This window comes from Gymnogyps californianus, chromosome 7 (assembly GCF_018139145.2).
Source record: "Gymnogyps californianus isolate 813 chromosome 7, ASM1813914v2, whole genome shotgun sequence".
In the NCBI taxonomy this organism is placed as follows: domain Eukaryota; kingdom Metazoa; phylum Chordata; class Aves; order Accipitriformes; family Cathartidae; genus Gymnogyps; species Gymnogyps californianus.
In genome coordinates, this window is record NC_059477.1 from 42591001 (window position 1) to 42610288 (window position 19288).

The 19288-nt window shown below is 46.9% G+C and overlaps 1 protein-coding gene across 1 annotated transcript in view; it reads right to left on the bottom strand.

Moving 5' to 3' along the window:
- CACNB4 (calcium voltage-gated channel auxiliary subunit beta 4) overlaps positions 1–17775 on the bottom strand; it is a 107162-nt gene extending 89387 nt beyond the window's left edge. The window contains exons 1-2 of the mRNA XM_050899777.1: positions 17767–17775; positions 17556–17639 (exon numbers count right to left, since the gene is read on the bottom strand). Coding sequence (XP_050755734.1) covers positions 17556–17639; positions 17767–17775 — 93 coding nt within the window. The remainder of the gene's footprint in view (positions 1–17555; positions 17640–17766) is intronic.
- Positions 17776–19288: the final 1513 nt, after the last annotated feature.

Genomic DNA, 19288 nt, shown 5'->3' on the forward strand with positions numbered 1-19288 from the left:
TGAATATGTGCCCTGAGAAGAGAGGTATGAAATACAGTTTACTTAGTTTATCAAGAAATGGCTTTCTTACCCAGGGAAGAAAAGCCACCTTAGGCCAGATCAAAGATCTGCCTGTCCCAGTCCCCTGCCTGTACTGGTGACCCCCAGTGCCCTTCCAGGGAGAGCGTCAGAAGAGGGCAAGCACACCGCCGTGTGCTCTGAGCACCTGGGATCTGGCTCCATCCCAGAGCCAGGAATTATAGCCAAGTACTTGACACCCTGTGAAAAGATTTCTTTCCTGCTGGTTTGTCCACTGCCTTTTTGATTTGATCTATTCTGTTGGGGTTTTTTTTGCAGCCGCAGCACCCTGTGGCAAGGAGTTCCCCGTGTGAAAGACAGCGCTGAACAACTCCAGAAGATAATTATTCTCACAGCCTAGTAAAATGGCATATTATCCATCCACATGGAGGCCTTAAAAGTCAAGTTGCAAGACCTAGCACTGTTTTTATCATACAGATCATCAACGGAAGAGTTTATCAGCCTAGTGTTACCTAGAAGATCAGACTATATGAAAAATACTTTTTCTAACCACATCACTTTTGAAATATGAACAGCCAACTGATGTCATACGTCATTCCCCCAGGCCAATCATATTTCATTTTTCTGTTGGGAACCAAATTGGTTTTGGTGCCGTTCCCACAAATGGTTTTTCTTCATTTATCAAAACGTAGACGTGCAGGGGCAGCAAACTTCAATTTACTGACAATGGCAGACAAGGGAAAAAAATCTGCTTGTGTTATTAGCTCATGCAATCCTGCTTGCTTTGCACATGGAAGACCCTCACTGATTTCAGCAAGAGCAGCGCAGAGGCAAGAGGGATTTGGCCCCAAATACGCAATCACTGTTTGCTTAGACACGTCAAAGGAAGATAAATGATTGTGCTTAAAAATTAACATAAAACGGGAAAAAAACACAGAAAAATCCTCAAGAAAGCACACATGAGATCAACTATATATAGCCTAGGCAGGCTTCTAACGTATGACAATAAAATATACCGAGTATCATTCTTTAGCATCTTGAAATTCCTTTTTCCGCATCCATGACAAAATCAAAATGGTCTTCCATGACTGCCCCCACCTTCCTCACCACTAAAGCCTGTGCTCCCTTACATCTCTGCTCCTCCACTCCAGCCGAAGCCTCCTGCCACCCCCTCTCCCAGGCTTGCCTACGCCGGTCCACCCACACCTTTATCATAATGAAAATCACACTTCTCTTTGACTTGTTCTTTCCATAACATTCTGTATCTTTGTAGCAAGCTGATTTTAGGTCCAAAGCTGTTCCATCTTCTCACGTTCCAACCAACCATTCTCCACCTTCCAAATCCTCCTCAAAGCACTTTTCTTCTCAAAGCCCTTCCAAAATCGCTTCTTGCTGGTTGGTGCTCTTACCACTGCTGTCTCATAGAGGGAGCTCTGGCTTTGCAGCTGATCCTGAGGGGAAGGAGAAGTTCAGACCACAGGCCTGCTGCTCCCCAGTTACTACTTGTGGCTAAGTGGCCAGGGCTATATGTAGTGTTCCTCTAACCATCCCCAAGCTTCACTAGCTTATGGCCAAATAAACAGTATATTTATATATTACGCCAAGCAAATACTGTATGGTGGACAGCATCATACCTTGCTTTCTTCATGAATTGTTTGCAACTTCTTTATTTCTGCGCTCAGGTTCAAAGGTTTTGTGTTGCCCATGACCTAGGCTTGAAGGCTACAGCTCCAAAGACGCCTATAGCTGTGGTTTGCAGGGAGATGACTGCACACAAGAGCAGGCTGCATCTTCATATGCTCACATTTATTCACATATATCCTTACAACAACAGCGAAGGGATCTCTTCAGAGATCTCCAAAGCATAAGATGTAAACTCTCATGTGGGAGGGCTCTGGGAGAAGTAGTAAATTTAGGAGCCCCTTTTCAAAACAGGGTCTTCAAAGAACAGGTCTGTTGTAAGGAAAATAAAGAAACATCCGGAACTGCACGTTCAGCAAAAGTTTACAGATGATCTAAAAATAAAGGTGGGGCAAAAGGGAGACATTTGAGTCAATGTCTGTACTGTAGAAATTTAGGGCATGATTCATTAGCCAAAAAAATCTGAACACCCTCTGTAGCTATTTTCAAGGAGGTACATGCATAATTTATGTGGAACAGGAGTGGGCTGCAATTTCCCCCACACTGCTTCTGCATAAATTACACCGGCTTGTAATTCATCACACTTCTGTTTTTCCTGCATGTAAGTGGTAACCTCTCATTTAACGATCACAGAAAACAGAGTCATTGGCAAAAAGGAAGGTGAAGTATTTACAGGTGAAAGAATTGCAAGTTTGACACATACGTGTGGTCCAGAGAACTGGAAAAGATGCATTTTCCGGTGAGAGGTTGGCTGTGTGATGACTTTTCAGTTATTTCATTTTCAATGACCACAGTTAACAACAGAATACAGAAGTCTTTCTAAATCACCAGCACTAATCGCAGAGAGAACCCAAAGCACAAGATTATGCAGAAGTTTAAAATGTCAGGAGATTTGTCATGGAGGGATGTAAGCTGCTCGATTAGTTGTTAATGGTCTAAAGCAGAAAAATCCTTAAGTGCATTAAATGAATAAATAAAACACCTTTGCTTCGAACAAGAATAAAACCCACGTGAACCTGATACATAGAATAAAAGCTCCGTTAAGAGCAGTTACCCCGTTGACTGAACAGAGTGCAAAATGCACAGCCGTTGCCTTGCAATACGAGCAGCACGGCCTCTGTTGAGTCCACCAGTCTTTCCTCTAAGCAAAGATGGGGAGGAGAGAAAATTAACCGTGATCCAGTTGTTCAACAAGAAGCTGGGCAATGGATAGGCGCTAATAAGAAATACGAAGCTTGCACCAAGACATACGCTGGGGACATCAGTAATACATTTGTACCACCACATCTGACAAGAGGACAGTGCAAGAGAAACGAACGGAAAGAGAAACAGATGAGGATGAAGGAGGAACACTGCATAGCAGGGACACACTGTGTGCATGCTACTCTTCATACCGTCCTTCGGAAGACAAAATCAGCCTACGTAATAGTTATTTCAGCATTTACCATGAGAAGCGAGTTGATTATAAAAATCATAAGAAGGAGGGCCTGGATATTCAGTCAAACAGATGGGTGTGCTCTGCTCGGCAATGCTTACATCGGTTTTTTTATCTTTTTTTTTTTTTAATGTACTTTTGGGCTCTGAAAATCATCTGTTTGACAGCAAATGCTGTCTACCTCCTGACTACTGAATACAGCTAAGAATAAAGCAGCCCTTTCTCTTCAGTCTCCTCTCCTTGAGGGTGGTGTTTGGGGGCTCAACATAAAGATTGGTAATTCATGCTTTCGCTTAAAAAAAAAATAATAATAATTGCAAAAAGGGTAATACAAAGAGCAACAGTTGTCTTTCTGTCTGTCTTTCATCTCCTTCTGCATCTTACCATTCTGCCATGCAGCCTACCGCAAGTCATGCAGCTCACCCTTGGATCCTTCATGCCAGGACTGCGCCAGGACAGTCTCCAGGACTCTAGGACAGGCCAGGACTCTAGGATTATTGCAATAGTTTTGTAAGAGTTATTCCATCTTCATTTTGTTTCATAATGTCTCTTTCTGTGGTAAATAAGGATCTTATTCTTGGCTGAGTGGTGACCTCCCTTCAAGAGCTGAAGTCCATATGGAATAATCCATGCAAATCCTCAATGCTGGAACAGCAGCAGCACCTAATCCTCTGGGGTGTCACTCCCAGAGAAGATTACTTATGTTAATTTTACCTTGAACAAGGGACGCGTGACAAGGCAAAGAGCCTGAAACAAAACCAAATGACCATCTTCATCTGAGAAGAAAGGCGACTTCTGCTCAAGCCAGCGCCTGGCACAGGGAGCCAGCATGGAACCATGGCCAAGAGGGACAGACCCCAAAGGAGCGTGAGACATTTTTGTCATCCCAAGAGAGCCTCATGGGGAATGTGGATGAGTGCCTGAGAAGGCAGGCATGCAATAAAGGCACGTATTGTTTGGAGAGGGTTGGTTTTGGTAAGGCTTTTGGGCCAAGTAAACTTTGCTTTCTGAAGGTTTGGTCCCTGAGTAAACTTGTCATTACCACTGAGAAAACAGGACCACATGTGCTGAAGTCAAGACTGCCGGGAAAAATCTCAGTGCCTTGCAGAAGCCTTACAAACTACATCCCAGGCCTGGAAAAATACCTCGGAAAAAAGAAAGCGGCAGAGGTTTGACATTAAGAGTGCCCTTAAGAAGGCCATCATGTGGCAGAGAGGCAGCAGACGACTCCGGCCTTCCTGCTGTCTCCTTGTTGCCAGTATTTCTACCAATCCTCTCCTAACTCTACAGGGAGAAAGAAAAAGAACAGGGACCAAAAAAGAAAGAAAAGAGAAAGAAAAAAAAGGGACAAAAACAGAGGAACCTGCTATAGTACCAGCTAGCATGGCTAGGACACGTCTAACTGCTCCCTGAAGGAGAAGAGACAATCTTCCTTCCAGAATACCTATGAACAGGGGTGAATAAAGTCATAGAAGATGACAGTTATGCAAGAGTCACCCACTCTGGCAAGCCGCTACTAACATTTTTAGTTCATATACTCTTTGTTCTGCAAACCAGCTAGAGACATATTCTGCCTCTTCTTTCTTTTCTGCTTCCTCTCGCCTTTTTCTCTGCCCCTGGTTTTTGTTGGGTTTTGGGGGGTTCTTTTTTTTTTTTTTAACTCTTTATCTCTTCACATCACTTGGCTAATTTGATGGCTGCCATCCTGTATACTGGGTAGCTCTCATTAGCCGGGGAACGAGTGTCACAACATGCTGAGTCCACTGTCAGTTTTAAGAGAGAAATACAAGATGTGACATACAGAATGTGAGATAAAGAGAACAACAACATTCCTAGGAAAAAAGCAAACAAAAAAATCCCACATGCTGTCCTTAGTCAAATTTAAATAGTTACTTAAGTAAAAATTTGTGATTTCACCTCTTCCTACTCTTTTTTTCTTGTACAAAACTGGGTAACAAGGCAGCTGCTGAAATTCAGTGCAGAGGAACGAGAGGCACCCGCGATGAGAAAGGAGACAGACCAGCCAAGGCCAGTGACCACAGGGAGCTTTCGGAAGAGGACGAGAATGCCAACAGTGGAGTTGGAAGAGGACAGAGAAGAGAAACAGGGCCATGAGCTGCAGGAGGCAGCACAAGAGCACTGCGAGTGAAAGCCACGGAAGGACAGCAACTCTGCGGCGGGAGGCGAAACGACGGCAGAAGAGGGATGTTAGTTAAAAAAGCGTGAACGTGGCAGGAAGGAAAGCATCATGCAAAGGTCTGTTCTGGCACACGGCGATGCCCATTTACCCACACCTCCAGAATCTCCCTTCCGAACCTGCTCGATCCTCCCTTCATTTCACAAATATCCTTCCTACCCACCACTCAACCCGTGCTCTAACTGCGGTCCTGGCTCTCCCATCTCCTCTTCTTTCACCTTCCCGATGCCTTTTTAACCCCATCTCATTCCTCACTTCTCTGTGTCTCCGACCTGACCTTTTTCTCTAAGGAAGTAGGTTACATTCGGCAGTCCTGGATTCCCTCGCCTCCTATCACAGCCGACAGAAATGTGAAGGTAAGCTTCATTACTGCTGCCACCCAGCGCTGCCACCACCAGCTCTCCCATCTAACACCCCCAGGTCACACATCTTGTAAATCCACAGCCAGCGTGTCGGAGCAGCTCGCGTTATCGCCCCGCGGGATGGATGTTTTCTCCCCGTGATCCCAACATGTGGAGAGGGGGGAAAGAGAGGCGAAGATGCTCCTAATGGCCCAAGATGATCAAAGCCAAAACAGGAGAAGAATATTTAAGCCATAATTGCTACCAGGCACTTTGAAGATTAATGACTGGCTGAATGTTTAATATATCTCGGGACATTAACCCCAACTGGTCATTAAGCCCTAAGAAATGCCTAGTGCCGAGGTCATTTTTATCACTCTAAGATGAATAAAAGAGAAGGGGAAAAAAAAAAAACCCACTAGCTTATGAAATGTCTCCTAATGGGAAAATCAGTTTCAATTGCTAAGAAGAGATCACCCAAGGAACGAACGTCCCTCCAGGCACAGCAGATCAGGCCAACCAGTCTATGGTAAGAACTGAGTTTGGACTAGGTTTCCTTTCACTGCTCCACATCTTCTGTATTTAAGAAGAAACCGTCCCTTTTGTGGCTCAGTGTCTATGACCGGTGCTGTGCTGCTGGCTGGCCATGGAGAATCTGCCACTGGAGGGGCTCAGGACTATCTGACCTGTCGTGTTAACTGGAGGAGGCAGGGGAAAGGGATCTCTATTTCTAAGTATACCCACTCCGCTTCTGCATTATTTATAGATACGTCCTTCATTTCTAAGCATGATCACAAAAATGGCCATAACACACATAGATGCGTTAGCAGAACTTGCAGCCCAATTTCAGCAGAATTTTATTTCAATTAATTCCTAATACAAAACTTCCACTCATGAACTTCAAGGTACCTAGTGCCTTGGTCATAAAAGGCTCCAAAAACACAAAAACTGGAGTAGAACATTTATGTATAATGTGTGTCTTGTCACCAAGAAGGTCTTGTACAGGACAAGGTACCACTGAACCCATAAGGTAGGAAGTGAAGAATATATTTCACCACAAGAATTTGGGCAAGCAAAATTGAAATCAAAGATATAATTTGGTTGGAAAATCATAAAGTAATCTATCTTTCTCTTCAGAAAGAGACATGTAACCCTGTAGTTGTCAAGGCTTACTGAAGTCACAAGTCAGTAGCTTAACTTAGGTTTTCCTCTGTAACATGGTGGATGGGATTCTCCTGCTTACACTCAGGTGTCTAAGGTTGTTTCAGATCACCCAGCAAATCCCGAGGGACTGCAGCAGGGTGACGGTCTTCCACAGTTGCCCAGATCCTACCTCCTACCTGCAACAGCATGCCGTCCTTGGATGCTCTCAGCCGGGAGAGCCTGGGATGTCCAACGTGGGACCAGACACCAGAGCCGAGGCAAGTGACTCCTGCCTGTTGTGTCCCACTACTGCAGAGCGCACCATGAAACACCTTGGCTTCCCAAAACCACGCCAGAAGTGCCACCTCCTCTTTCAGCATACAGATGAGTGCCCTTACAAGTCTCTCCTGCCAGCGGTAATTCAGGCATAAGCTTGGGTTTAGATCACAAGACCCGATGTATTCCCACCCAACGAGTGGTATGAGAGCAGCTCTTCATGGAAAGCGCAAGAGACAAAACCAAAGGGCCACACGAAGCACAGTCAGCAATACTAGGAATGTCCCTCAAACACCCGTTAGGGTGTAAGCTTAAGGCCACACAGAAAACCCCCAAGATGCATTTTCTTCGTGAAATGCTTATAATAATAAAGAAGTAATTTTTGTAAGCATTACACAAAGAGAATCCACTATTTTGCCAGAAAACGCAGACCTCTACAACTTCAGCTGAAAGACAATTCCCCCCACAAAATAAGAGGAGCAAGAGGAGCGTGTCAGCAGGACACATTTCTTCCAGATCCGACGGGAATTTGATTACAGAGCTGCCCCCGTGCAGCTCGCTGCCTCGCCACGCTGCCTCTTCTTCCTCCCAGAGAATAAACGGCTGGAAATCTCTCTACAGGTGAAATGTGCAAAATTAACGGAGTATCACTGGGTAGAAGCTACTGCATTATCCCAATGAAAGGATTATCCTGACTTTCAAAGAAACAAGCGTTTTCAAAAGGTGTTTTCAAAATTCTGACCTGTAGTATTTTACTACATTATCTGAATCAGGATATCCAATTTTGCAAGGGATATCAAAATGCATTAAGTGTATTAACCTTACGAAATATTGAGACATAGGGACAGTTCCTGCTGTCCGTACGTATAAATGGAAAAAACGATATATTATATAAGCTGGGAAAAAGAGTCACTAGTTAAGCACTGAAACCATCAGTCCAGAGAACGACCGTCATAAAAATACAAATGATAGCAGAAACAGAATACAAGTAAAACCAAATGAAGATTACAGCTAGAAAATTGCTTATTCTGTGCAAGAAAAGATGTCATAACCCAGACCCAAGCAACGCAAAGCCAACAGAATCCAGTATTCAATAGTGACTCTTACTTAAGGACATTAAATCTCTTACTTAAAACAAAAAAAGGTTTTCCCAAAAACCGTGATGCTCATCGTAAAAAGTGTCAAGGAAACAGAGTGCAAAGAGGGTTTATTATTAAGAGGGAATGTGACTGGAGTGTAACTACTAAGATGTATTTTTACCCTAGTACCTTAAAGCACTTAACATGCTATGGCCCAGATCTCACAAAAAAACCACGTGCAAGTTGCTTTGCAAAAAGCAGAAACCACAGAGATCGGTGTGGGACCACTCCCACACAAGAAGTTACCCGTAGGAATGCCGACACCGAAACTCCCGACAGCTGCACAGGACCAGCACGCTTTTACAAGCCATGCGATTTGTGAAAGGTCACCAAGTCAGTCAGTGGCAAGAATACACTTTATTTGTACACATCACAGATGACTTGCAGGGGCAGAGAACTGGGGCAGGAAGGGATCGCCGTCCTTCCTTGCCACGTTTTAAGAAGGCTTCCAATTTTGATCAGATGGCGAGGGGAAGGCAGGCGAGTCCTGTCTATTACCCCTCTCACTTTGCCCCGAAGCACCAGGGACAGCTGGAGACCTCGTTACAAGCAGCCAAAAATTAATACAACAGACAAGAGACACATTGTTACTCAGACTCTCTAAACAGGTTTTTGACATCTTCTCTCAATTGTCAAATTATTTGACATCAAGTATCAAAATCACTTTCTGATTGTTTTTATTACATTTGACTGTTAGCCAAAACCTGTCTTTAACGGCAGATCTTTTTAACGTGGCAAGTGGCTGAAGAAGTTCCCATCTAAATTTTATTTTGCTAGAGCTCGGCTTTATTATTTTTCAAAGCAGAATTTTGAAGATTATACACGTCAGGCTTTCCCGTATAACCCTGAAACCAACAGAAAGGAGTTAAGAAGCTATTTTTTCCAACTCTGTGGGTCACCCAAGCCCTAAGGATTTTAGGAAAAAGCTATTTCTGTCTCTACCATATTCTTTTCAAAGCAACAGAACATATTTTAGCAAATACAGGTTTGGAGTCCCATGTAATCATCTCTGCTTCCTCCATATTCAGCACAGACAATCGCATCGCGATTGCATTTGACACAATCCATTGGTGTCCATAGAAACTGCATGACAGCAAACGCAGGCAGAGCCTGTGCATGGCTTGAGCTCCCGAAATCTGCTAAAATGGCTCTAGCGTGCGGCGTTCCACTATAATCACACAACTGGAGTTTTGCACGTTCTGTTACCATACAGTAAAAAAAAAAAAATCGTGCGACTGTCAGAAGGTGGCGGGCGATGGGAGGTGGGAACGGAGCTGCCCAGGGCGCTCGAGCCCCGGGTTTAACGCAGGGTTTATCGAGTCACGTAGCACTTCTGCCTCCCGTCTCCCCGTTACGGAAAGGGGGACAGTAAGGGCACCTTGCGTTTAAACCGTTGTATGCCGTGCATACTTGTAAAGATTTTTTTTTTTTTTAATGGTTACCTATTAAATATTATGCATTTGGTATTATGCTAGTATTCTAAGTGTTAGTGTAAGCATGTAAATATTTCATTGTAATAACATTGCATGAATAAATAGAATTAATTTTATAGGTCACTCTAGAAAAATACATTTAAACAAACACCCACAGTACGTACAAAGAGACAGACAACTCCCAAATACAAGAAATTTTGGATGAGGAATAGCCAAATCCTATTTTTTAGTCGTACCTACGCTGCTTATGCTATTAATATCTGACTTCTCTTTTGTGACTTTAGGCTATTTTAAAAATGAAACCTTGTTACCATGGAGACGATAAGCCGGTCAGCACATCTGCTGAAGAACAGGACATAAAATTTTTAAAGTGAGAATTTCAAAGGCTCAGACTTTTACGAATCCGCGCCAATGACTCCATCAAATACACATAAGGGATCCTGTTCATTTAGTCAGCTGTCACCTACCCGACTCCTGACAATCCTATTAGCTGTTACTGTGCACCCACTAGCAGAGACTGCAGCACTACGAGCGCTGGCACGCTGAGGAGATGAATCGTGTTCCACTTCCACGTGCTGCACCGGCCACGCTCACGGAGCGGTGAGGACAGCAGCTTATATTATGAATATAACCCAGTGAACCTGCCTAAAAGGTTGATAGATGGCTCCAAACAAAAACAAAAAAACAACCGGGGGACTTCTTATTTTTTTTTAAAGAATGCAATCATGATCATTATTTGCTTGCAAACAGACACACACACACACAAAAAATCTTTTTCCTTTTCCAACGGAACACTAAGTGGGAACATAATTTGAGATTCAATTAGTACATTGAGAAACATTCAATTAAGCTTCCCGGCGACACAGAGATACACAGCTACACTCGCTTTCCAGATGAAGAAACTAAACTCGCAGAAGTCTGCTGGCTTCTTCACGGTCAGATGAAGTGATGGCAGAATTAAGGAGAGAAGCCAACTTTCCTACTCTTTGTTTTATACTAAAAAAATCCATTTAAGTTTCCTTCTACTGTTATTTCAACCTTGTGAAGCTTGTCCCCCACCCACCTCCTCCTCCCAACCGTGCAAGGAGAAACCCAACCAAGGCAGGATTTTGGGGCGCCTGGGACCAAAGCAACACCGTCAGACAGGACAAGGCAGCTTTCAGGAGGGCAGATGTGCACGTGTACGTGCGACAGCCACATGCCACCAGCCGTTACCAACAGGGAAGCCAAGAACAGGGGACACGCTCCAAGTCCATCAACCTCTCCTGCCGTAGCAGAAGACAACCCTGGAAAAGCTATCAGCTGCGTATCCCGTGACTCTGACTTAATCCGCATAGGCAGCACCCCGTAGGAAGTTATGGAGAGGAGAGATGTCATCTAGAAGTCGTCTAACCACTGGGCTCACCAGTGCTGAAGCTGCTCAGATACAGCACCCTCCATCACTGAAACACAGGCAGCGGGAGCAAAGCGTGGTTCTAGCTGACAGCCTTCCTCGTTTCAGTCTTTCTCCTAATCGCCGTTGTCATTCTGAGCCTCACCAAAGGTCACAACAGACCTTCTTTTCCAAACCTAGCTGGGCCCGTTGGTCGGATGGTCTCTCTCCAGACAACTCCACGAAAGCTCTCCAACCCATCGCAGGCAAATCCCGCCGCGGTGGCTCAGACCGTCCCAGTGCCAGGCTGCCCACGGGCTCCTGCAGGGACCCGGGTACAGCCCCTAGGTAGCGCACAGCCTACGCGGACACAAGGGATGGCCTCACCTCTGTCTTCCAGAAGCGGGCCATCTCCAGAAATCACCTCTGTGATCTGATAATGAAATTCAGGCCACGACGACAGCGGTGGAAAACACTGATTTCTCCAGAAGCTCATAGGGCCTTTTGTAAACTTACTCCGTGGTGCTGTACACAAGAGGAAACTGCAAACCAGCCTGAAAGTCAAATGGCTGTTGGGGTACTACAGCAAGACGCTCAGGGACATTTATTTCCGTTCAAGCATGCCTTACTTTACCTTACTGATGTAACCTGAATATGTAGATTTACAAAGTAAACTGGTCTTAAGCACGGTTTAACTTGAGAGATGCAACTGTTGTATGAGCTAATTACATTGATTTAAGAAGAAAGGCAAGTTAAAACAGTGTCACTCTGCCATGCAGACAAGGCTTATGTTCTTTGGAGAAAGAGCTGAATCTTTTATTCACCTGTCAAATGCTTTAACAGTTTCTAAATGCTGCGTAGAGAAAAATAATGATCCAGTCCTGTGTCTAAGGAATAATATTCTATGACAGTAAGTTATATTTTAGAAATTAATGACTCATCATAGAATTGAGCTCATCCTGGTAAATTACTGGAATTTTAATCTGCTCCTTTGCAGATATGTATTTTATCAATCTAATCAGCAATTGATTTTGAGAAATGCCTGGTTCGTTGCATACTCAGGTGGAATGGACCACACTACTCGGCATCATCCACCTCCTGCGTACCAGAAAACCTGTATTCCCGAAGACCAAAGTCTCAAGGTCATCGACTTGAGGTCCCATTTCATTCTGAGGAAAACGATTTTAAGACAAAAAGAAGCAGAACTGAAGGAAGAAATCAAATGCACATTAAAAAGTTTGTTAAGAAATGGTCACTGAAGCTGCCTACGTACATCACTGAGGAGCAAAGACCAAATGCTGATTCCCCCTAATTCAGATCATTACTTTACAGGACAGTCAGCAAAAAACGCCAACTACAAAACTCAAACCTGTACTTCAGGCCATGCACTGCTCTTGAAACCATCGGTGTATGTAATTAAGCTAACATCTGCCAGAGCTGATGAGCGACCTTGTCTGCTTCGCATCTGCACAGGCACTCCTGAGATGGCAGCTGGGCACCTCTATGTCCCGTGGGCCAAGGGAAAGCTTTTCAGAGTTTATAAATGACAAACAAAACTCAGACACCCTCAAAGCTTCCCAAATCTGATCTACAACTATTTTTGCTTGACTAAACAAGAAGATATCTGAATGCAGATGCCATCGTCCAGCTAGAGTACACCGCTCGGTTCTGCAGGAAGGACACCGCAATCCCATCTCCACACACAAAAAACCTCATCTGAAAACAAGGCAACAAAACTCTTTGAAAGATTGTAACTTTTTCTTTTTTTTTCCGGTCAGAATGTCACTAACTTTTTAAAATGTTGTCACAGCTTGAGAGCTGGTCTAATAACAGAAAATGCTGGTTTTCTTTTCCTCTCAATCTTACATAGGAAAAATGATATTTAAGAGGGGGAAGCACAAGCATCACCAGAGATGCAACACTAGGTGTAACTATGTCTTAAAAGAAAATTGACTTTAACTTCAACTATCTCTAAAGGTAAGCAGCAAAAAACTTCTAGAAATAAACTGCATGTCTAAATATAATTTTATATAAAGTTAAATGTGCTTGGACTGAACAGGTACACTCGGTGGCTTTACCTGAAGCCTCTGGCATGAGCTGGAAAGGATTTCCACTGACTACTATGAGCGTTTCAAGAAGATTTTATTACAAAGCCCTGCTGATACTGAAGAGCGGATAACTCTGTATTTCACTTCAAGCATGTAAGTTATGGTAACGTTATACAGCGAGGCAATCCGGCACACGAGCAGGCAAGTAACAGCCCCATTAGGGACCAAACCATCAGTCCACTACCTGACCGCAATTCCGGTTACATCTTCAGAAGTGGAGCTACTTGGCACCTTTTCAAGAAGGAGCACCTCCTGACACTTAACTGCACAAAGCCTTCTTCCAATGAGGAAGGCCACGCTGAAGGGAGACCTAGAATAAGGAGACGTTCAATCGCATCTGCACTAAGGGCTGCAGTTTGGTCAATAAAAAGCAAACTGTACGAGCATTTCACGCACCCCCAGAGCAGGCAGACAGGCACTGCCACGGGGAGACACCCGGCTGAGTTGAGGAGCGAGGAGGAGGAGGAGGAGGAGGAGGAGGAGGAAGGGAGGCTGAACTTCCACCTGCAGCACCACAGGACCCTTGCTCAGACCTTTGTCAACCCACCTCCAAGTGTAAAAGTGCCGCTCTCAGGTGCTGACCTTTCCCTGGGGATCCCCAGTCCTGTTACGCAGACGGAGCCATTTACCGTGTGTTGTTTTCCCTCCCAAAACTGTATTAGCATTTGCATAAAAGGTTTTAATGACTTCTGGCACACATACCTATAGCTGCAGCCCCGGCCCCGCTAACTCACCCGGGACCACTCGCAGTAAAGAGGGGCCACCGTGGCACTTTCTTTTGACAAGAAGTGAAGCTCTAACGCAACCGTTGGGTGACTGTTGTTGTTCTTCCCAGGTCACTTAACTTTTCTCAGTGAAATAAATTCCATTAAAAAAAAATCACAGGCAATAAAACTGATGCTACCAGAAGTCAAAGGAAAAAAAAATAAATTGCATATACTCACAAGTCACACCATGTCAAAATAAGTGGTGGAAACAAAAAATCTTCCAGAAAAAACAACAATGAATTATTATGACAGCATTTTGCAAAATTATAAGCATATGTTTTCAGCTGACCTACTTATTGTCTTATAATTGACTTCTGTCCCTTAAGGGGGTTCTTAAATATAATTGAGCAGCACCTGCCACGTAAGAGGAACAATTTTGTACACCCATTCCTTGCTCCAATACCGCACTTAACAGCTTCAGCGCCGGGTTTACTCGCAGCCTCGGCTGTGCCACTGGAGACAGAGGTGCCCATCCAACAACCTGGGAACCTCCTGCACCCCAGGGCACTCCAGAACAGGAGTGATCTTACTGCGTAGGTTTTTCTTTTCTTTTTTTTTAATACCAGTCCATTCATTTTCCGCACATACCTACCTATTCCCGCTTGTACAACACTCCATCCATGTCTTCCAGCGCAGCGTTTCCCACAGCAAGAGGCAATTCTGGGCACTGCCAGCTTCCCCCGCCGGTGATGCTGGAATTGGTAGCTCTGCCCTTGCTGACACACGCATGGGACTCAGCGCGACGGACCGTCTTTGCTTATCACCAGCGCGGTGTTGACAAAAATGCAAATTCAAAAGCTCGTCCAAACATTATTCCCTTACTAAATTAGAGTGACCAACGGATTGAAACGAAAAATTAAATGCAACATCATGAAAAAGCAAGTAAAGAGTTCAAATCTGGGGGACCTGCGCCTCTCCTGACACAAAAGGAAACCAATGATAAAATTTCCATCGGTATCTTGGACTTGGGCAAGGAGCTGGTGCACAATTCTTAATGCACACGAGATCTACAAATGATTTAAACTCTTTTGAGACACTTATTGCAAATCTTACTGACAGAATTTCTGTTTTTTTTAAATTACACCTACAGCCACCACGTTACTTGAAGTTAATCCCTGCTATTAGGACTTCTTTTTCCCCACTTACGCTTCTAAAGCCTGATGGCTATTAGGGAAAACTTCACAGCGGGAGGAGAGGACAGCAACACTGGGCAGCTGGGACTGCTCTGCGCCTGCGGAGCCAAAATCCCCCGTCCTCAAAGAAAAACCACTAACCGCAAAAGCTGAGAAAACTGCCTCATTCTAGTACTAAATGAGCAGGAGAAACACTGTTGTGCAAAGGAAGCATTGTCCTGAGGAGGTGAATCACCCCGTGGCGAGGAGCATCACGTCAAGTCCAAGAGAAGGAGTAGTGAGACCCTCACCCCGGCACGTCTCCAGCTCAGCCCCACCGCGTTCTGCCCCAGCAAGGGCTGGGGGGAGGCAATCCCACAGTTGGTTTTGTTGCTCAGCTCACACAACTCAAACGAAATCTTCTCACCGATCTCCCGACGAGAGCTACCGCGCTTGCCTGTTTAAAAGGTCTCAAGGTAGTCACCTCGGAAAGCGACAGCAATTTCTCTGCTGCCTGCTCATCTGGGATAAGCAAGTTCTGATACGGATCAATTCGTTTTGCTGTATATGACACGGAACTGAAATTATATTGATGTGGTAGCTTCAGCCAACACAGCATCACCCTCTGCCAGGGCAGCGCAGACAGATGCTGGTGCAGAAAGAGCCCCGGTGCCGGCGCCGGTGTGGATACGCTGCCGGGTCCCTCGGCTGCCACGCGGCGGGACTTGCGGGTCTGCAACCGTGATGGAAGGAAAAACATCCCACCACCCGATTTTCCTATTATTATTTGGCAGCGCCCCTCAAATGTGTCACCGAACAGAAAGCAATCCCTCGGGGGGGGGGGGTGGTCAGAAGCAAAAGCGAGTCTCCCCATCTTCCCCCCCCAAAAAAAGACAATAGAAAAAGAGACGTCGAAGCACACGGCACCCGCAGAGCACACCACGTCCCGAGACACGAGACAGAAAAAAGTGCAAAGCGCAGGCGACGTGTCCGCGCGTTTTGCCCACGAATGAGGTGTGGGATGCCGTCTGTGTAACTCGGCTGCGACGCCCAGCGCGTCTGTTTGAGGAGCCAGGCTCTTCCACACGAGCAGCACCTTTCCCCGGGTGCGGTGCGAGTGCTTCCACGTGCAAGGTTTTCAAAATCCCACGTCGGAGCCTCGCTCCCTCAAACACCGAGTGCTCCGGATGACGCCGATTGCCCTCCGTTTGCAAATCACAAGCCCTCAGTTTCCGTGTGAGCACAACACGAAATCCACCGCTTGAAACAACACTTCTGACAAGCTGAAAGATTCTCCAGGACGTCTCCAAGAAGGGCCCACAGCCGCCTGCAACATCTCCTCCACCGCCACGACAGACTAACACAGGCTAAAACTACCTTTGTATTTCTTTATCCTTGCTTCAACTCTAATTTACATGGCTGAGATCACATTAAATGTCAAATTCTCACTGCGACTCTCACATCTCATTCTGCTGATGCTGGAAACGGGGACTGCCAGCCCGACACCGCCACGGTTCTGCTCCGGGCTGGGTGACGAGGAGACACCGCAAAGCAAAGTAAAACTTCCCTGGGTTATTTAAATCTCTTTCTCTGACAGACCGACCTCACAGCTTCCACGTCCTGAGCGAAATACGCTTCCACGCATGACAAGTGTCTCCGAATTTGTCAAGGGCCCAGTTCTGCTCTCCTTGTGCTTCTTTAAATTTCTACTAAAGTCAACTGAGGAATCGGGGGGGGGGGGGATACAGGTTCGTGCCTCAAGAAATATTCTACCTCCTTTACTCTTAAAGCAAATTAATAATATTTACTCTAAGAAGCATCTTTTAGGAGAGAAAGCGATGCTTCAGTGAGACTCGGGATGTTAGCCTTTATTGTACCAAGGGACAGCTGGCAGGCAAGAGTGTAAGACTGGAAATAGAAAAGCAAAGGGTAACGATTAGCAGGAGGCTTCATCTCGATCGCTAACACTACTCCTGCAGTGCCAGGCGAAGCAGGGCTGCTGTATAATTAGCACCGACGAGCCCGAAGCCCCAAACTGAGATGCCAATGCTCTTGACACTTTTACAATCGTTTTTTTCCAGAAATCCTTAAGTCAGAAGATCACTAAAATCTCAGCTTCCATTCTTCAAGAAAACTGTGTTTCTCGCCCTCAGTCTTACAGGGAATAACTAGAAAATCAGCCCAACGTATAAATCGCAGCTCGGGAACAGAAGGCGAACACAATACATGCGTTTATCAGAATAAATCATGACTTCAGTCGGCTTTTTTAGGCCCCTCTCCTAATTCTGGAGCTCTCCGCGTTTACAGTTTTAAGCCCAGCTCTGACCCGTGCCCAAACTCCCCGGGGTTTGGGCGCGGAGGGGACGGGGCAGCAACCACAACTTGTGCGGTCCCCGGGGCTGGAGCCGGAGCCTCGCCCGGCACCGAAACCCACGAAAACGCGGTGGTTTATTAAAAAAAACCACAAAAAAAAACCCACCCTCACCACCACCCCCCCCCCTTCGATCGGCGGAAAGGAGGCCGGCAGAGCGCCCCGGCCCCGCCGCCCCGGCCCCGGCCCCGCCGCCCCTCACCTGCCGCAGGATGAAGCTGGTGGAGGTGGTGCTGCCGTCGGAGCGCTTCAGCCGGCTGCGGCGCGTCGCCGTGCCCCTCGTCACCTGCCCCGGGGGAGGCCAAGACATCAAGGTCGCGTCGCCGCCGCCGCCGCCACCGCCGCCGCCGCCACCACCGCCACCGGAGCCGCGCCCGCCCCGCCCGCCCTCACGCTCCCCCGGCTGCACCCACCGCGGCCATGGCGGCCAGGATCGGCGGCTCCCTCAGCCCCCGGCCACGGCCCCGGCCGCCACCTGGTCGCCGGGCTCAGCCGGGCTGCCTGCCGCCGAGCGAGTGCGCGGTGGGAAGGGCGAGGGCGGGCGGGGGGCGGGCGCGGAGAAGCGGAGCGAAGGGGGGGGGACGGGACACACGGGACCGGGGAGGCGCCGGGCGGCCCCCGGGGCGGGGCAGGGCCGGGACACGCGTGTCCGTGTCCCCCTCCGCGAAGGCGGCCCGGCCGGGGGAGGCCGGGGCAAACCCGGGCGTGGCGGGGAGCGGCCGGAGGGCAGCCGCCGCCCCGGGGACAGGCGGGTGGAAACGCGCCCGCGTGGATAAACCTCCCCGGAGCCGAACGTCAGTGAAACCTCCCGGTTTGTTCCAGCCCGTAAAGGCACCGGGTATGGCACCCGGGCCCCGCTCTCCCCGTCGCGGGAGAAACTTCAGCGGAGGTCGTCCGTGAGGGCTAAACCAAGTGTCTTAATTTTCAGAAGCAACCGCGAACTAGCGGTCATCGCCACCGCTCCCGCTGCAGCCATCGCTTTTCTGCGCTAGTGACCCTCGTCCCCAGCCCGGCTCCCACGCAGGATGCTCCCGCCGCATCCCACGCGGGACGGTGGCGGACCGGAGATGCGACCCGGATGCTACGGGCAAGTGCCGGCCCCTGAGCCCGGTTTAACCTCCTCAAGCTGAAACTGAGCCACAACTGCCACCACCACGTAAACCGCAGTGCCACCCAACGCCTCCGAGTATTGATCAGCATTAATTTGCATCAACTACCAGTCATGACGAGCGCTGTAATTCCCAGGGTAGAGAGGAAAAAAGATAAATCAGGAGATTAAGTGATTCGTTTGAAGTTAGAGGAAATCTGGGGAAGTATTAGAAGCAGGACCTGGATTTCCTGCTTCCCACTCCTGTGCTTTAACTACAAGCACGTTACACCTCCCACTGACGTGAGTAAGAGGAGCAATGTCTGCATCTTTGAACTGATCTCACTTTCACACCGGCACGCTCCGAACACACCCCTGGTGAAGGTCCAAAGCACAACAGAGCAAACCTTTCTTTCTCTCCCGCCGCAGACACAAACTGCGGATTTTTTTCCGTTCCTTGGATGAAAATTAGGCAGCCTGGTTTCTTTGTCAAAGATGAATGTGGGTCATGAGTGCTGTAGTCTAAACTAGATTATTTTAAAATTCAGTTTAATCATGAAACTGGCACTAGGAAGGGTACTTTTCTTTAAACATTCATCTTGGTGTGACTGAGTATGTGGCTGACTTCCCAAGTTAAGATACTGTCCAGAAATCCAGCACCTCATTGTCTCACTTCAGCAACACGTAGTAACGTTGAAGCTGAAGATTTGAAATGAAAAACAAGCAAGCATTTGCCAGTAATTCAGTAAATGATTTGGCTTTATAAGGGCTTTGTAAGGTTTAGATTTGCAGCCTGAAGTGACCTGAAATCAGCCCGGGGCTCAGTTAACTCGGAAGGGCTGTAAATA